This window comes from Octopus bimaculoides, chromosome 9 (genome assembly GCF_046866305.1).
Source record: "Octopus bimaculoides isolate indiv1 chromosome 9, ASM4686630v1, whole genome shotgun sequence".
Lineage (NCBI taxonomy): Eukaryota > Metazoa > Mollusca > Cephalopoda > Octopoda > Octopodidae > Octopus > Octopus bimaculoides.
In genome coordinates this window covers 58,600,112-58,619,786 of record NC_142936.1, presented here as the reverse complement: position 1 = coordinate 58,619,786, position 19,675 = coordinate 58,600,112, and the positions used below count along the sequence as shown (strand labels likewise).

At 37.9% G+C, this 19,675-nt stretch overlaps 1 protein-coding gene across 3 annotated transcripts in view; it reads right to left on the bottom strand.

Moving 5' to 3' along the window:
• The window catches only part of LOC106871386 (uncharacterized), a 528,345-nt gene that overhangs the window by 182,593 nt on the left and 326,077 nt on the right, over positions 1 to 19,675 (bottom strand). For all 3 annotated transcript variants that reach the window (XM_052970915.2, XM_089357564.1, XM_089357565.1), the window contains exon 4: positions 468 to 563. In XM_052970915.2, the coding sequence (XP_052826875.2) occupies positions 468 to 563 (96 nt within the window). The remainder of the gene's footprint in view (positions 1 to 467; positions 564 to 19,675) is intronic.

The following is a 19,675-nucleotide window of genomic DNA, read 5'->3' as shown; positions in this document are numbered from 1 at the left end:
GTGATTAGAATATAAAATTCTTTTCCACTCATCAGCATGATATACAAAAAATAAATCTGAAAATGCTAATATACTCATGCATATCTGACTATGCAACATCAAATATCACAAAAGAAAAAAACATCCACAAATTTATCGACTACTGAGTTCCGTATCCCTCCCCCAAATTTGGCAATTCCCTCCCCTATATATATATATATATATATATATATATATATATATATATATATATATATATATATATATATATATATATATATATATAATTATGTCATGAGTTTCATCAGCTTACTGATATTTCCGCTAGAGACACAAGCACTCAACTGAGAAAGCTGAGTGCTTGTGTATCATCATCTCGTAGCTTCAAACGTTAAATGCAATACGTATATATATATATATATATATATATACGAAGTGCATTATATATGTGTGTGTGTGTGTTTATATGTATATATAAAATTACTTACCTCCCAATATAAGTTTACATTCTTCTCCTGTTGACTTGGATCGGTTTGTTAGGCAGAATGTGTAGAGACCTTCATGTATGTCTAATGTACCATAAACTGTAAAAACAACGATAAAAAGATAATGATTAGTTTTAGCAATTTTAGAAATAGATTATTAAACGCTATCATTGTTAAAACTTCCTACTTTTTATTCCTGTCAATTAAATTATTTACTCGACTAAAATACACACATATACTTCGATATGTAATGTTATAAAAATGTTATAAAATTTTCCAGTTATGGAGTTTTTCTATGTTAGAAATCAACTCTCTTCTCCAAGGAAGAATGCTAATAAATATAAAGAACAAATACACGCACTTGCGCACACATACACACATAGACAGGCAGACAGACAGACAGACAGACAGACAGACAGACAAACAGACAGCAGAGAGACAGACAACAGAGTGATAAACAAACATACAGATGAATAGGCAGATAGATTGGTAGAGACGGTAGGAGTTTCAAGCAAAGAGACAGACGGTTTCTAAGTGGAAAAGTAAATATATTCCAATGACGAAACTTTTATTATTTCATTAGAAACTAGACCTTACTTCCAGGAAAAATACTACTAAATAAAAAAGAGAAAAAAATGAAAGCTTACATCACAAAGCTGCATCCTCGTTACACGAGAAAAGCCATTGCCAAGAAGACTTACTGAAATGATTCTCATGATTGTTATATGACTTTTAAGCCCGGCCAAGCTTTTGCACATTTTATTACATACTAGACAACTGTGCTGGCTGGCAGGAGAAACAGGTGCCACCATATGCACTCTCCTAACATGTGAGAGGCACACCCAACTGAGAGGCACACCCTTCCACACTTTACACCCGTCCTGTTATAAATTTTAATAGCCACATCATTGTTTATCATGGGTCGATTTCTATGAGAATTTTGATGGCTCACCAGGCCTGCATGACTCAAATACCTCCGCCCACAAACCACACACATAAAAAAAGCAACACTCTCTCACTCTCCACAGGTTCCCCTCTTCTAAGCCCCCCCCCCCCCTAATTCTCTCATACTTCACTCTCTCCCTCTCAAACCTTGAACAGCCATCAAGCACTATCTTCCTCCATCCATCACGGTCTGGTCTCTCTCTCTCTCTCCCAATTACCAGCTGTATTAGGGCATTTTTAAGGCAGTCCTTAAACCTTAGTTTAGGTTTATGCACTGGTCTCCTATCATCTTCCAGCTCACCATACAATAGCTGCTTGGGCAATCGCTCATCACTCATCCTTACCAAATGTCCCCCCACCCTCAAAAGTCTTTGCAAAATCATTGACTCTAAACTTCTACTGCCACTCCTCTCAAGCACGGTCATATTACTAATGGCCATTCTCCAGTTTATCCCCCAAGTTTTTTTCAGACAGTATTGATGAAATCGTTCCAGTTGCCTTACCTGCCTACGGTAAACAATCCATACCTCACTTCCATATCTATCTATCTATCTATCTATCTATCTATCTATCTATCTATCTGTCTGTCTGTCTGTCTGTCTGTCTGTCTGTCTGTCTGTCTGTCTGTCTGTCTGTCTGTCTGTCTGCTTGTCTGTCTGTCTGCTTGCCTGTCTACCTGTCTGTCTGTCTGCGGCACCTTTAACTCGAAGCCCTGTTAGACATTCGGATTTTTCATTTAAATATATTAACGATGATTTATCAATTTCTTTATCATGGCATCACAACAAAGTATATTTGCTATGGCAGCGTAAACAGTTAGATTCTTATATAAGGGTGATAAAATGCTGTGATATGCACGATTTCCGGAACAACTATGAAGAAAATGATGAAATCCAAGGGAAATTAATTAGTATTTGATTCAAACTCGGCTGTGGAAAATGTTAGGTGTGACTAGATGTAAGGGAGATAACTAGGGAAATCTTTAAAGCAGGAGATAACTCAAATATTTTATGTTATAATTTTCACGTTTTATTGCTTTCAATATTTCGGTTACTGTTTTGCTGGTGTACCGCCATGTATATCACTATATAGTTGTATGATGTTTCTTACAAGAGGAAGAGACTGTCTTTTGAGTAGGGACTCTATGGAATGAAAAGTAGAGGAAAAAATTGTTCACTACTATAAATTACTGAGATGTATTTTTGTTTTATAAAATTTGAAATTGTCCGATAGAAGCCGATAAAGAATGACTAATTATATGGATGTTAGGTCTATTTTATATTCCCATTAATAAACGAGTTTGGTGGGAAGTGGCATGGATAATATATGTATACTTTTTTTGTGGCTGGGAGCGGCATGGAAAATATTGTTTTGTAGGTAAGAGCAGCATGAATAATATGTTTTTTTGTGGGCTCGAGTTGGGATTTGTTAATATGAAAACCGCTACGCTAGTTTCACTAACACACACACACACACACACACACGCATGCGCGTGGGTGAAGCATAGGAAAGACCTTCAACAAAGCGGAATAAGAATGTCTACCTTGGATGATGAGTATGTACTGCAACTGATTTAAATTTAAATCAACTAAATGCACATAACTGCCACATCAAAGGACATAAGGACACTTATCCAGGAGAAACACGTATCGGATTGGAATTTGATGAGAATAATGCTTCAAAATCTAAATCTTGAAGATGTATGATTCTCCATTCTTCTTCATATCTTGATTATATATATGTATGTATATATATATATGGAGAGAGAGATAGAGATAGATAGATAGATAGATAGATAGAGAGAGAGAGAGAGAGAGAGAGAGAGAGAGAGAGAGAGAGAGAGAGAGAGAGAGAGGGAGAGAGAGAGAGAGAGAGAGAGAGAGAGAGAGAGAGAGAGAGAGAGAGAGAGAGAGAGAGTTTACCGTTCTGATAAGGTAGGATTAAAAAATACTCCATCTTGTGAGAGACAAATTATATATATATTCTTTTATTTATTTCAGTCATTTGACTGCGGCTATGCTGGAGCACCGCCTTGAAGTGTTTTTGTAGAACAATTCGACCGCAGGAGTTATATTTTAAGCCTAGTACTTATTCTACCGGTCTCTTTGCCGAACTGCTAAGTTACGGGAATGTAAACACACCAACAGTGGTTGTCAAGTGATGATGGGGAACAAGCACAGACACAAAGACACACACACTCACACATATCATATATATACTTGGAAATGGATGCGTTGCGTTCAATTAAATAATAAATAATATATAATATATATGCATATATGTGTATATATATATATATATATATATATATATATATATATATATATATATATATATATATATATATATATATATATATATATATATATATATATATATATGCGGCGGGCTTCGTTTAGTTTCTGTCTAGCAAATCCACACACAAGTCTTTGGTTAGCCTGAGGCTATAGTAGAAGTCACATGCCCAAGGTACCACACAGTGGGACTGAACCCAGAACCATATGGTTGGGAAGCAAGCTTCTTACCTCACAACACGCCTGCGCATAAAGTTACAGAGAGGGTCATAGCCCAACTAATTAGGGAGCGAATCAATTTAGATGAGATGCAGTTTGGGTTCGTGCCAGGTAAAAGCACTACTGATGCCTTATTCCTAGTGAGACAGTTGCAGGAGAAATACCTAGCTAAGGATAAACCTCTGTACCTGGCTTTCGTTGACATGGAGAAAGCCTTTGACAGGGTCCCCCGATCCCTTATCTGGTGGTCAATGAGGAAACTTGGGATAGAAGAATGGTTAGTGAGAGCTGTGCGAGCCATGTACAGAGATGCTGCCAGTAAGGTGAGGGTTGGAAATGAGTACAGCAATGAATTCCGGGTAGAGGTAGGGGTCCACCAAGGTTCCGTCCTCAGCCCCCTATTATTTACCATAGTCCTCCAGGCAATCACAGAGGAGTTCAAGACAGGTTGCCCCTGGGAGCTCCTCTATGCTGATGACCTTGCCCTAATTGCGGAGTCACTATCAGAACTAGAGGAGAAGTTTCAGGTGTGGAAGCAAGGTCTAGAATTGAAGGGCCTTAGAGTCAACCTAGCTAAAACCAAAATCCTAATAAGTAGGAAGGTAGATAAAACACAAACCCCTTCAGGTAGATGGCCCTGCTCAGTATGTAGAAAAGGAGTAGGTAGTAACTCTATAAGATGTACCCGGTGCAAGCTATGGACACATAAGAGGTGCAGCAACATCAAAGGCAGGTTAACTAGCAAGCTAGTTTTTGTTTGTGGCAGATGTTCAGGTGCAATAAAGACTGCAAACAAACAGGAAACAACTTCTATCTCATTCCAGGGTGAAAAACTAGAGGTAGTCGATAGCTTCCGCTATCTGGGCGACCAAGTTAGTAGTGGGGGTGGGTGCGCTGAAAGTGTAGCTGCTAGAATAAGAATAGCCTGGGCAAAGTTTAGAGAGCTCTTACCCCTGCTGGCGACAAAGGGACTCTCACTCAGAGTAAAAGGCAGACTGTATGACGCATGCGTACGAACAACCATGCTACATGGCAGTGAAACATGGGCTGTAACTGCTGAGGACATACGTAAGCTCGCAAGGAATGAAGCCAGTATGCTCCGTTGGATGTGTAATGTCAATGTGAATACCCATCAGAGTGTAAGTATCTTGAGAGAAAAGCTGAACATTAGAAGCATCAGTTGTGGCGTGCAAGAGAGACGATTGCGCTGGTATGGACATGTGGTGAGAATGGAGGAGGATAGCTGCGTGAAAAAGTGCCGCACCCTAACAGTTGAGGGAACCCGTGGAAGAGGTAGGCCCAGGAAGACCTGGGCTGAGGTGGTGAGGCAAGACCTTCGTACATTGGGCCTCACCGAGGCGATGACTACGGACCGAGACCTTTGGAAATGGGCTGTGCGTGAGAAGACCCGGCAAGCCAAGTAAGATCGTTGCCAGTGCCCCTGGACTGGTTCTTGTGCGGGTGGCACATGAGATGCACCATTTTGAGCGTGGCCGTTGCCAGTACCGCCTGACTGGCTCCTGTAGGATTTTCGAGCGAGATCGTTGCCAGTGCCCCTGGACTGGCTTGTGCGGGTGGCACATAAAAGACACCATTTCGAGCGTGGCCGTTTTCGTGCGGGTGACACGTAAAAGCACCCACTACACTCTCTGAGTGGTTGGCGTTAGGAAGGGCATCCAGCTGTAGAAACTCTGCCAAATCGGACTGGAGCCTGGTGTTGCCATCCGGTTTCACCAGTCCTCAGTCAAATCGTCCAACCCATGCTAGCATGGAAAGCGGACGTTAAACGATGATGATGATGATGATGATGATGATATATATATAACTAAGCTGTGCATATGCTTTGAAAGTTGTTGTTTTTTTAATACAGCTCTAAGAATAGAGACAACAGCATTCCATCAAAAAGAGAGACGCGTCGAGAGCGGATTCAAAGAAACAGAAGAATTAGACGAAGACGCTGCTTCGGGATCAGAAGAATCTACCAGGAAAGAACGTGACAGAAGATGACATACCTCTATTTTTGAAATAAAGGGGTGGAATTTTATACGGGCTGAAAAAGTGGTGAATGAAGCCGTCGTCAGCATTTAGGGGGACACGAAGAAGCGTGCGCCAGGTCTTTAAGATCGAGAAACAGGAGAGTTGACAGACAGAGCTGGTGCCTTTCATCTCTTCCTACTGACTGATGCCATAGTGTGCTTGTCGGTTTCAGAATAGGAGTATTATGGTCATACACACACACACACACACACACACACCAGTATATATGTACACATTGGTAGGGACATTGACAGATGGCCTGTCAACTTTGCACAATAGTCCTGTCATGAAGTGAGCGTGAAGGTAAGATGCCACAAGTAGAATTTTGCCGAGATCTTTAGGTCCTGAAGATGACACGATTATTCCAAGGGTACTTCTGTCTCGTATCTCATTGAGGGAGTGAAATAAGAGGACAATTAGTTGGCTGGTGCTGAGCTGAAACCCAACTGCCACACGTGTCGTAGTAAAAACCGCTGGAATGACTTCTACTCAGAAGAAGAAAATCGAAAGTATAAGGTGAGTGACAGACTAACGATACCATACAAGAACAACTTCGTCTGCTGCTACTTCTGTTTGCAGACCACCGCAATTCATAGCTCCAATAACAGCTAATGCGGTGGCGGGGGTGGGAGAACAGTTCATCGTAAGCGCAATCGGCTTCAGTTAATCCATGGAAACAGGGGCAACTATAGATACTTGATTTGTTGGTGGGTATATAAAAGGATAAATCACTTACTAGCAAAATGGGGATAAAACCAAAACTCTCAAAAGATAGTATTTAAAGACCGTTCAGGGGTCTATCTACAACTAAAGGCATGTCTGCACTTATAATGTAGAACATATCACACCTCAGCCAAGGCCAAAAATGATTACTAGTAAAGTTGGAACACCCAGTTTGAAGAAGGCGATTGGAATGAAAAATAATTAGAGACATGGCCTGGCCCCACTTAAGTAGTAGCTTATCACTTTCTGGGCGGGTCGTCCTTATTTCTTTTCAGTAAATAAATTTACGATTTGTTTTCGTGTACTGCATTACAATGTTGATATCCCTTTTGAAAAACACATATGCACACACTGGCACACACAGACTCGCTTGCACCCACATACAAATATCTTCACACATACTTGGTAACAGTTTTTGTATGACATATTTTGTATTGTACGCACATAGACTGTGTATCTACTTTTTAAAATCGAGGATGATCTGAAGGGACAAGTAGAGCAGATTAGTCATACATGTCCGCTCCTACTGGTTCAATACATGTATCATATAAACGTCAGAATCAAGATCAGAACTATTCTTACGGGCGCTGATTCTTTGATTATCGTAATCTTTGCATAACATAATGGAGATGCAGTGTGCACAGAGGTGATCAGAAGAAATGTGTGGACAAGTGGAATGGAAATCCAGATTCCAACGAAATCCGAAGGCCACAAGGTCATCCCAGTACAGCACCTTATTCATGGCGTGAAGAGATTGTTAATCAGAATGATGGTAGAAAGACTAGTTGTTATACATGTTATAGTAAAGACCACTTAAGAGCTGTGCTGTGTATCCAAAAAGGAGAAGAAGAAGGAGGATGAGGAGGATTGTACAGTAAAAAGTTGTAGACCTCAGAAATGGAGATTGTTGGTTGCGGAAAGTGCTATTTTCAGGCACCACCCTAACAATAGCAAAAGCGGGAAGAAATAAAACCGCTTTGTCTTAAGTGCACCTATCATCAGCAGAGCTCAACGACGAACGAGAAGTCGAGTGGGTTTCCTACAACAGCAGAAAGCCAACCAGAGAACACAAGCTGTAGTACCAAACCATCGTCTTGCAGAAATGAGAGAGAATGGAGAATGTGGAGAGGTGAGAAGCTAATGTGAAAGGAAAGTGTCTGGTATCTATAAAAAAATATCATTCGGAATGTTTGCAGTAGTAAGGTGTCAATGCACTGCTGAAGACTTGGTTTTCGTATCCGGATGTGTTAGGGCGGCGAGTTGGCAGAACCGTTAGCACGGCAGGCAAACTGCTTAGCGGTATTTCGTCCGTCTTTACACTCTGTGTTCAAATTCTGCCGACGTCGACTTTGCTTTCATTCTTTCGGAGTCGATAAAATAAGTACCAGTTAAGCATTGCGGTCAACTTACCCCTCCCCCCGAAATTACTGGCTTTGTGTCAAAATTTGAAGTCTATATTCATATATGCTGTATGTCTGCCAATAATACTTATCAAATCTCTCCAACCATCTTTTCCTTTTATCTACTGCAGAATCTCAAATGATAAAAGTAAATATAGTTTTTCTACTTGAATATACACTGAGACTGAAATGTATCGACTCTCTCTCAACTTTATTGAATATTTCATAAAATTTTATTGAATACTTAAAAAAAAATCTATTATTAATGAATCAAACAATATCCTAAGATGATTGTTTTGAAAGATTTAAGTAAATTTCACTGTTGATAAAAACATGTTTATAGAGAATTAACAGAAAATGAAAGAAAACCAACAACGAAAATATTAAAAAATAATATAATAATAATAAGCGGCTTGTATTGAGTGGAGAACAATATAAATGATCGGTGTTTAAAGTTAGCTTAAAATAAACTGAAAAACAAATGCTGGTGTTATTGAAATACAGGAAATTGAAAGCTTTAAAGAAAATTTCCATTAATATTAATATAGACGTAAATGCCGATGCCGTTGCAGCTGATGCTGTTGCGCTTTTTTTGTTTTTATTTCTTTTTTCTCCTTATTTTAAATACAGACATAATCTTGCCATGTGTTTGTAGGCTTTTATAAGGTTTTATAAACAACTTGCAGAGGCAGTGAAGATGCATTTGTATATTACACACACACACACACACACACACACACACACACACACGCACACACATAACAACGTCAACAACAACATTAACAGTAATGATGATGATGACGACGACGACGACGACGATGATGATGATGATGATGATGATGTTGATGATGATGATTATGATGATGATGATGATGATGTTGATAATAATACTAATAATGCATTTTACTCAATGACTGAAGTTTTTGGGGAGGGCAGTAGTCGATTACATCGACCCCAGTGTTTCACTGGTACTTAATTTATCGACAGCGAAAGGATGAAAGTCAAAGTCGACCAATAATAATAATAATAATAATAATAATAATAATAATAAAAAAAAACTATGATAAAACGATGGCAAGAAAAGCCCCTACATGGTAAATACTGGGCTAAACTAAATGCAAAAGAAATAGACAGAGAAAAATCCCAGCAATGGTTGAGAAGCTCAGGACTCAAAGCAGAGACTGAAGGATTTTTAATTGCTGCACAAGACCAAAGCCTCCCCACCAGAAATTACCAAAAACATATAATGAAAAGAAACATAACAAGTAACTGTAGAATTTGTGGAGATGGACAAGAAACAATAAATCATATTATCTCTGGCTGCCCAGACCTGGCTAAGAAGGAATATATTCACAGACACGACAGAACTGGGACCTATATACACTGGAAGCTATGCCAACACTATGGAATAACAACAGAGAAAAGATGGTATAAACACACGCCAGAAAAGGTCACAGAAAACGAGAAAGCAACCATACTCTGGGATATGCCAATAAACACAGATAGAGAAATTAAGGCAAATAAACCAGATATAGTTGTCAAAGATCATGAAGAAAAAAAATGCTTTCTAATTGATGTATCAATACCAGCAGATGACAACGTCTCTCTAAAAGAAATGGAAAAAACTTTCAAAATACAAAGACCTGGAAATAGAGGTAACTCGAAAGTGGAATCTAAAAACAGAAACAATTCCTATTATAGTAGGTGCCTTAGGTATAATAAAAAAAATGTTCAGACAAATATATAACAAAAACACCAGGACTTACAAATATATATAACATACAGAAAATTGCACTACTGGGCACAGCACACATCCTACGCAAAACACTTTCAATACAGTAACCATAAGAGCACCACAGCAAACCACAGCACATACCCAAGGCGCACAGAGCTGCGCTCGGTAGTGAAGTGAAAGCACGTTATAAAAATAAAACTACTGAACAATAATAATAATAATAATAATAAAAAGAAGAAGAAGAAGAAGAAGAAGAAGAAGAAGAAGAAGAAGAAGAAGAAGAAGAAGAAGAAGAAGAAGAAGAAGAAGAAGAAGAAGTAGAAGATAAAGAAGAAGAATTCCCTGATGCAGTACCAGACAGTGGCCATGCCTATCTGAACTGATTGAATGTATTATCATGTACATATTTTGTCTTGGATAAAAGATGGGCTACAGCAAATATTCTGCTCAATACCACAGATTTGTTTGCCAGTTGCTTATGCGATAAGGAAGAAAGAAAAGTCGATAGATATGACAGGTTAGTTTGGAAGGTTAAGCAGTTGTGGTCAATGAAAAAGGTGGTAGTAGTACCAATTATTGTCGGAGCCCTGGGAACAGTGAGTAAATATCTTGAGAAATACATGGATTAAATAGGGGCTGCAATAAAGGTAGAGCACTAAAAAGCACTGCTTGGAATGGCTCGAATACTCCGGAAGGTGCTCGAAAAATAAGAGGTCTTATCTTAGTTCACTGGTAGTGAACAGCTGACACCGTAGTACATCTCCAGCTTTAGAAGTTGTGCAAAGACAATAAATAATAATAATAATCCTTTGTATTATAAGCACAAGGCCTGAAATTTGAGGGGAGCAGACTAGTCGATTACATCGACCTCAGTGATTCACTGGTACCTAATTTATCGACCCCGATAGGATAAAAGGCAAAGTCGACCTCGGTGGAATTTGAACTCAGAACGCAGCGACGGGCGAAATACCGCTAAGCATTTCGTCCATCGTGCTAACAATTCTGCCAGCTGGCCGCCCTAATAAATAATAATAATAAAAAGAGGGACTTGTGAAAACGAAAGCCATCCCCATTAGAAGAGGAATATTCCAGGGAGACACGCTCTCTCCACTCCTGTTCTGCCTGGCACTCACACCTTTAACAGAATTGCTAAATAGAACTGGATGCGGTTACAAATGCTATGGAAAAACAGTCAGCCACCTTCTATATATGGATGACCTAAAATTATATGCAAAAAACGACAAAGAGCTAGAAACACTACTACAGACAGTACACGGCTTTACCAAGGAAATAGAAATGAAATTCGGATTAGAAAAATGTGCCAAAGCAACCCTGAAAAGAGGAAAATTAGTTAAAAGTAGCAATATAACACTAGATAAAGCCAATGAAATAAGAGAACTAGACGAAAGCCAACCATATAAGTATTTAGGAGTCAATGAACTAGATAGGATACAACATACACAAATGAAAGAAAAAATAAAGAAAGAGTACTATAGACGAGTTAGATCACTACTAAAAACAGAGCTCAATGCTAAAAACAAGATAATGGGTATCAACACTTTAGCTGTCCCAGTTATAAGCTACAGCTACAACATCCTTAACTGGACACTAAACGAACTATGTAAAATAGACAGGAAAACAAGAAAAATAATGACAGGATATAGGATGCACCACCCAAAATCTGACATAGAAAGGCTATATATACAACGCACAGAAGGTGGCAGGGGTCTTATACAGCGAGAAAACTATTATAAAATAACCACCATAGGACTGCAAAAATACCTACTCCAGAAGCAAGGGAAACTAATACAAATAGCCACAAAACACGAGCAAAACAAAAAACTGTTTTCAGTATTTAAGGAAGCTGACAAATACAAACAAGAAATCAATCTACCTAACAAATACGAAGAAGAAGAAGAAGAAACAACAAAAGCTATAAAACAAATGAAATCCAAACTAAAACTAGAACAGCAACGGACCATGATAAAACGATGGCAAGAAAAGCCCCTACATGGTAAATACTGGGCTAAACTAAATGCGAAAGAAATAGACAGAGAAAAATCCCAGCAATGGCTGAGAAGCTCAGGACTCAAAGCAGAGACTGAAGGATTTTTAATTGCTGCACAAGACCAAAGCCTCCCCACCAGAAATTACCAAAAACACATAATGAAAAGAAATATAACAAGTAACTGTAGAATATGTGGAGATCGACAAGAAACAATAAATCATATTATCTCTGGCTGCCCAGTCCTGGCTAAGAAGGAATATATTCACAGACACGACAGACCTGGGACCTATATACACTGGAAGCTATGCCAACATTATGGAATAGCAACAGAAAAAAGATGGTATAAACACACGCCAGAAAAGGTCACAGAAAACGAGAAAGCAACCATACTTTGGGATATGCCAATACACACAGATAGAGAAATTAAGGCAAATAGACCAGATATAGTTGTCAAAGATCATGAAGGAAAAAAATGCCTTCTAATTGATGTTTCAATACCAGCAGATGACAACGTTTCTCTAAAAGAAATGGAAAAACTTTCAAAATACAAAGACCTGGAAATAGAGATAACTCGAATGTGGAATCTAAAAACAGAAACAATTCCTATCATAGTAGGTGCCTTAGGTATAATAAAAAAATATTCAGACAAATACATAACAAAAACACCAGGACTTACAAATATATATAACATACAGAAAATTGCACTACTGGGTACTGCACACATTCTACGCAAAACACTTTCAATACAGTAAACATAAGAGCACCACAGCAAACCACAGCACATACCCAAGGCGCACAGAGCTGCGCTCGGTAGTGAAGTGAAAGCACGTTATAAAAATAAAACTACTGAATAATAATAATAATAATAATAATAATAATAATAATAATAATGCTGTTTTTAGTATCCAAACATAATGACAAAATAGGAAACAAAATATGGACAAAACAAATGCTCACTTAAAGAAGAGAAGAGAGAAAAAATAGTGTATAGGATGTGGATGTTGAAAGGTTGGAAGAGAATGGAATTGTCAACGAATAAGTTGATAATCTTTGAAGATATTAATTCAAGAAACATGAAATATTGGCCTTGAAGCAGTTATGGTTTGTGTTTACATTGATAAGTGAAGAGAGTTGTGTATGTATGTGGATATTTGTTTGTGAGTGCATATATGCATGCTTATAGGTATCTATATAGGCGTATGTTGATATATGTGTATGTATGTATGTATGTATGTATGTATGTATTATGTATGTATGTACGTATGGATGGATGGATGGATGTGTCTGTGTATGTATGTGTCTGTGTATGTATGTGAGAGATCTTTGGCCTTGTGACTCGTGACTGGCACGAACTGATTAGATTTTGAGATCGACCCGGTACCGGACAAGGATTCTGGATTATTTTTCCAGTTTTTTTTACTTAAATTTTGAGAGCGGTCGGGTTCATTTTTAGTATTCTCGTTTGTGAGAGCAGTCGAGTTTGTTTCAGGTATTCTCATTTAAAAAATTATCTTTGGCTATTCGTTGAGAGGATGTTGGTGTTGCCTTGGCGGGGGTTTGTGTCACAGGCGGTTTGAGTTGTTTTTTGTCATGTTAGACGTAAGTCATAGTGTTAAATATCTGTTTGATTGATTGTTACTGTTCAAATTGTTGCTAGTTTTATTTTAAATTGTTGTTTTTTCCCCAATGTGGGAAAAATGGAGAAAACGCCAGCAGGTGACCACAGTTATGCGGCTGCAACTGGAAAAGGGATGATGGACGTGGAAATGCTGGAGGTATGAGAAATAAAGGTTGAGCCTCGAAAAATGAAGGAATGCGAGAAGTTGCTGGAAAGAGAGGGAAATACACTGAAATTAACGCCACCTGTGGAACTAACAACCAATGTAATGAAAAGAACGGTGATATATAAGACAATGAAGAAAGCAACAAGGGAAATAGAAATAGCGACAATAGAGGCTATTGAAGAATGTTTGGAGAATATAAAAAGACTAACCACATTTATAACAAGAGGGAGAAAGTACGCTACTGTGGAGGTGCGTTTTGCATCAAAAGAGGAGGCAATTAACCACACCACAGAGGCAATAAGATCGGAAGAATGGGTACTTTTGCCATCGTACTGTGGCAAACGTGTGGCCAGGGTGCGAGTTGGCAAAGTGCTCCCAAAGCTGAAAGAAGCATGGCTGATGACAGCCATAATATATGACATGTATGAGGAGGCCAAGATACTGAAGGCCACAAGAACCCAAAGAGTTAACTACTGGGGATATGGAATAGAGTTAACCGTTCAAGCAACAGTGGAAGACTTAAACAGAATTGTCGAAGAGATAGTGCTGCCCGATGATGTAAGATTGAGAGTGGTGCTAATTGTGTGGCGTAGGTTATATATTATGTTATATCTTATATCATGCAGAAAGGGTGGTGCAATGGCCCAGTGGTTAGGGCAGCGGACTCGCGGTCATAGGATCGCGGTTTCGATTCCCAGATCGGGCGTTGTGAGTGTTTATTGAGCGAAAACACCTAAAACTCCACGAGGCTCCGGCAGGGGATGGTGGCGAACCCTGCTGTACTCTTTCACCAGAACTTTCTCTCACTCTTACTTCCTGTTTCTGTTGTGCCTGTAATTCACAGGGTCATCCTTGTCACACTGTGTCACGCTGAATATCCCCGAGAACTACGTTAAGGGTACACGTGTCTGTGGAATGCTCAGCCACTTGCATGTTAATTTCACGAGCAGGCTGTTCCGTTGATCGGATAAACTGGAACCCTCGACGTCGTAAGCGACGGAGTGTCAACAACACCATGCAGGAAGGTGGCGAGCCGGCAGAACAACGAGTAAAATTCTTAGAGGCCTTTCGTCCGTCTTGACATTGTGAGCTCAGATTCCACTGAGGTCGACTTTGCTTTTCATCTTTTCGGGGTTGATAAAATAACTACCAGTTGAGCGCTGGCGTCAATATAATCGACTTACTCACTTTCTCGAAATTGCTGGCCTTGTGCCAAGTTTGAAAACTGTATTATAATATGCAGCGTTGTGAGGTTTTACTTAAAGGGGAAGAGAAATATAGGAAAGCTAATTGAGAGAGAGGGATAGAGAGAGAGAGAGAGAGAGAGAGAGAGAGAGAGAGAGAGAGAATGCTTGATAGGCAGACTAAATAGAAAGAGAATGAAAACGAAAGTGAAAGAGATAAGGAGAGGGCAAAGAGTAAAAAAAAAAAAGAAAAAGAAGAAAGAAAAGGCGAAGGTATCTATGTCCCTCTCTTCCCCTCTCTCTCCACACGCATATATTCTTATATGCATATACATATAGGTGTGTATATATATATATATATACAGGTAAGCATATAAATGCCAAACAAGGTATAAGGAACAGTACTCGAATAGCAAAGGTAGAGCAATACGCTTTTTATTAAAGCCGAAAAAAATCTTCACAAACTGCTAGAGTTTCACGTTACCGTTCGTCAGGCAGTTGTGATCCTATGGTCAGATGATAAAAAGTATATATATAATAATAAGCATATAATAAAATATATACATAAATATATATATATATATATATATATATATATATATACTAACAAAACTGGGGCTGATTAGTGCCCTTTGATCATTTTAGTGATATATATATATATATATATATATATATATATATACACACACACATCTATCTATCTATCTATCTATCTATCTATCTATCTATCTATCTATCTATCTATCTATCTATCAATAACTTCATCGATATTTCACCTTTATATATCCCTGACATTTCCGTATTATGAGACACAACGTATATAAAGTGCAGTGGTGAAGACGTACCGAGCAAATTGATGCTGGAGACATTGTAGATGATGTAACAACAAATATTTTGGCTTAATAATATCTAAAGCACAAGTACTGAGATATTTCAGATACAGTCGATTAAATCAACACCTCTACTTCACAGGGGCTGCATTTATGAAACCCAGATATATGAAAGGTTTAGTAAATCGATAGGATTTGGATACAGAACGTAAATGGATGTAACTCATTACCACAATACGTTTGGTTTAACCTTTTACCGATTCTGCCAGCCCAATGAAAGATGATATCATTATAGCTCCCAGAAGGATTGGAACTATGTACTGCAAAGGAACAAAACACACGTTAATTATACAATACACCATTTTATAATTAATATAGCTTCCTAGTGATACGTTTCTATTGGGACTTATTTAACCAAGAGCGAAATGAAAGATGCGAGTAAGGCTATGGATTTAATTAAAACTTCCTGTAATCATTTGCTTGATTAATTACAATTGAACTGTCTTTGTTCGGAAGAATTTATATTTGCCAACTAAATTAATCACCGTTTATTATACAATAATGGAATCCTTCGATATTACTCGAGATTAAATGAAAGAAAATATCCCGTAAGTTCAAACTGGTCGTAGAATCACTACAGAAAGCTATGTATTCATCAACGTATATCATCATATTTGTTATAACGATTTAACTTCTGTAGCCTGTTGTAAATGTCTGAATATTGCTGCTACGTGAAGTAGATGAAATAAAAGAATTCACTCAAAGATCAAATACATGTTCAGCTTCGATTTGTCAGGCGCATACCACGGCACTCTGGTGCATGAACCATCACATATATAGGAGCAACGTTGTGACATTACTTAGGGCCACACTTGCAGCTAACATATGATTCAGCTAACATATAATTCAGCTAACATATAATTCAGCTAACATATAATATGGTGTACACTATCTACGCGTGAACTTAAGTGCATTTGACCATAGAACATTCTGTTAAGACGGTCATGTGATATGCGACCTCAAAAACTGCTTTTATCTGTTTCATTAGACTGAGGTGATGCTGGGACACCGCTTTGAGGAACTTATAATCGAATGAATCGACCCTAGTACCGTTTTAAAGCCTAGTACTTATTCTATTGGTCTCTTTTTGCCGAACCGCTAAGTTACGGGGGCGTAAATAAACCAATACCGGTTGTCAAGCGGTGTTGGGGGACAAAAAGGCACAAAGACACACACATAAATAAATAAATATATACATATATATATATATATATATATATATATATATATATATATATATATATATATACGATGGGCTTCTCTCAGTTTCCGCCCACCAAATCCACTTACAATCGTTGATCAGCTCGAAGTTATAGCAGAAGACACTTGCCTAAGGTACCAGACAGTGGGACAGACTCGGAACCACGTGGTTGGGTAGCAAGCTTTTTACCACACTGCCACGCTTATACACCCCACCCACAGACACACATATAGAGATTTATATACATTTATTTATACACATAAATACGCGTGCATATATGTGTGTATGCATGTGTGCGTATGTGTTTCTCTGTGTGCTCGCGCTAATGTGTATGTGTGAGTGTGTGTGTTTGTGTGTTTGTGTGTGTATTTAGCATCACTTTATGATTAAATTATTAATTTATCGTATATCCTCAAGCGATTTTTTGCTATTTGTTAACGATTATTTAATATTGAAAGCTCGTTATTTATGGTTTCGTACCGTAAGCAATGCAAAATGACGTCGGTTAAGAAAGCCGAAACGTTTGGAATACCTGCTATTTTTTTGGACACTATTATGGCTATATACTTTGGTGAAAACATTGAGAATATAACTGAAATAATCGGCCAGCAACCGTCTATAATTAAATAATCAACCAAACACACTACATTATTTACTTTCGTTCTTTTCTATAATGCAAGCTTAGCAATCAACAAACAACTACAGTTACCGCAGTAGCAGCAGGAGGAGGAAATCACGACTTGATATTATGCTACTTCCTGTTTTAGGGTCAACAGCATCGACACAATTTCCTGTCCGTCCCACCATTCACACACGCATCTTCTCATAGCTTGAAGCCATGTTCTTTCTTACATTAACTCGTTTTGCGGTTAAACTATTCTAGGTTTGGCTTTACCTTTCATCTTTCCGGGATTGACAGACTTAAATCTATAATCTTCTACGTCAAATCGATCAATTACGTGAAGTATCTGAAACACCTATGACCTTTTAATTCGCTCAACTTATAATTCCTTTGTTTATTTTGTGTGAGAATGTTCGAAGAATTACTAATAATCATCGTACACGACAGAATAGAGAAAAATAAAAGACACACACACACACACACAAACACACACAAACAAACGCAATTGAAAAGGAGAAAGGAGAGTGACCGAAATGTACATTCAACTGAGTAGTATTTTCTGTTTGTTTTGTGAAAACAAAATATAAATATATTTAATACAAGCACAGGACCTCACATTTGTGGACAGGGGACATTCGTTTAAAACAATGTGACTAGTACTTTATTTTATCAACCTTGGAAAAGCGAGAGAGGAGATTTAAACTAAGAAAGTAAACGGCCGTAAGTAAATTCTTCACGGCATTTTGTTGAACGTTCTAGCAATTCCGCCAATCTTCGACTCATTTACCTATTTCTGCTCTACTAAGACCCCACCACATTTCAATCAATCAAAAAATACTATCTCGAGTCACTTTCCGGCAGTTGTTGAATAAAGGAAGCAGTCACACTTTCGGTTCATCTAAGAAAACTTTCTATTGGTGCGTTAAACTAATGATACTATCTGCTAGTCGCCATTCTCTTTCCTTTTAGGTAACAGGGCAGGATTTGAACTCAGAATGCACATAGTCAGAGCAGATATAAGGTATCTCATCATAGGGTGCTATAACAATTCTGCCAATCCACCGCTCTGGATGCTTCCTTTTTATTTAATCAACCTCGAAAGGATGAATGCCAAGCATGACCTTAGATTTGAACTCAGAATGCACAGAAGAAGAGCAGAGAGCACAAGGTATCCCTTCTAGTGCTCAAACGACTCTGCCAATCCACCACTCAGGACTGCTGTCTTTTTATTTAATAGACTCCGAAAGGATAAATGTCAAAATTGATCTTAGCAGAATTTAAACCCAAAGAGCAATGGCGAATAAATTCCACGAAACATTCAATGAGCGACTCTGCCAGTTTACTCCCTTCATAAATCAATAAGAAGATATAATCGATTAAGCTTGCTCCTAAAACATGATTTGTGTATAAGACAAAAAAAAAAAAAACATGTACCAATATCTGACCAATAAAATATAGCTTTCCTTTCCGGTTTCAACTGTAATGTGAAGATAGAGAATAAGAGAAGAAAATCTAAATTATTGTAAATCATTTTGTCCTTTGATTTACCGTTTCGTCCATCCAATTTATCTTGGAACTAAACAATATTTAAATAATAAAGGTATATCAAGTCTTTGAAGTAAGATGAACAACACTCCCTTCTCTTCCTTATCCTCCTTCGATTGCTGTTCTTTCTATTCTTTTGCGTCGTTTCTGTTTTCAGTGATTGCTGCACATTACAGAGGAACGAAATAATTAACTAATTAAGATAAAACATTATCAGTGACTTCCATTTCACTTTGTATACTCTGAGTAATTGGTGTAGTAAAAAAGAAAATGACATTAAACATCCAATTATAAAATTATATAAATACATACATACATACATACATACATACGCACACAAATACACACATATGGATACACACATATAGTTAAACGATGTTTTTATGAGGATATATTCGTACATAAATACATATATATCTATATACAAATATATATTTATTTATTGATATGTATGTATGTATGTATGTATGTATGTATGCATGTGTGTATACAGGTAGTAAGATTGTGCAATTGTAAGGACAACGACTGAGTTCGCGTGATGTTAATCCTTCTGATGCAAACGAGTGAGCTTCAGAGTGGAAACTATGCATGGGATCGATCGACAGACATAATTAGCAAAATTCT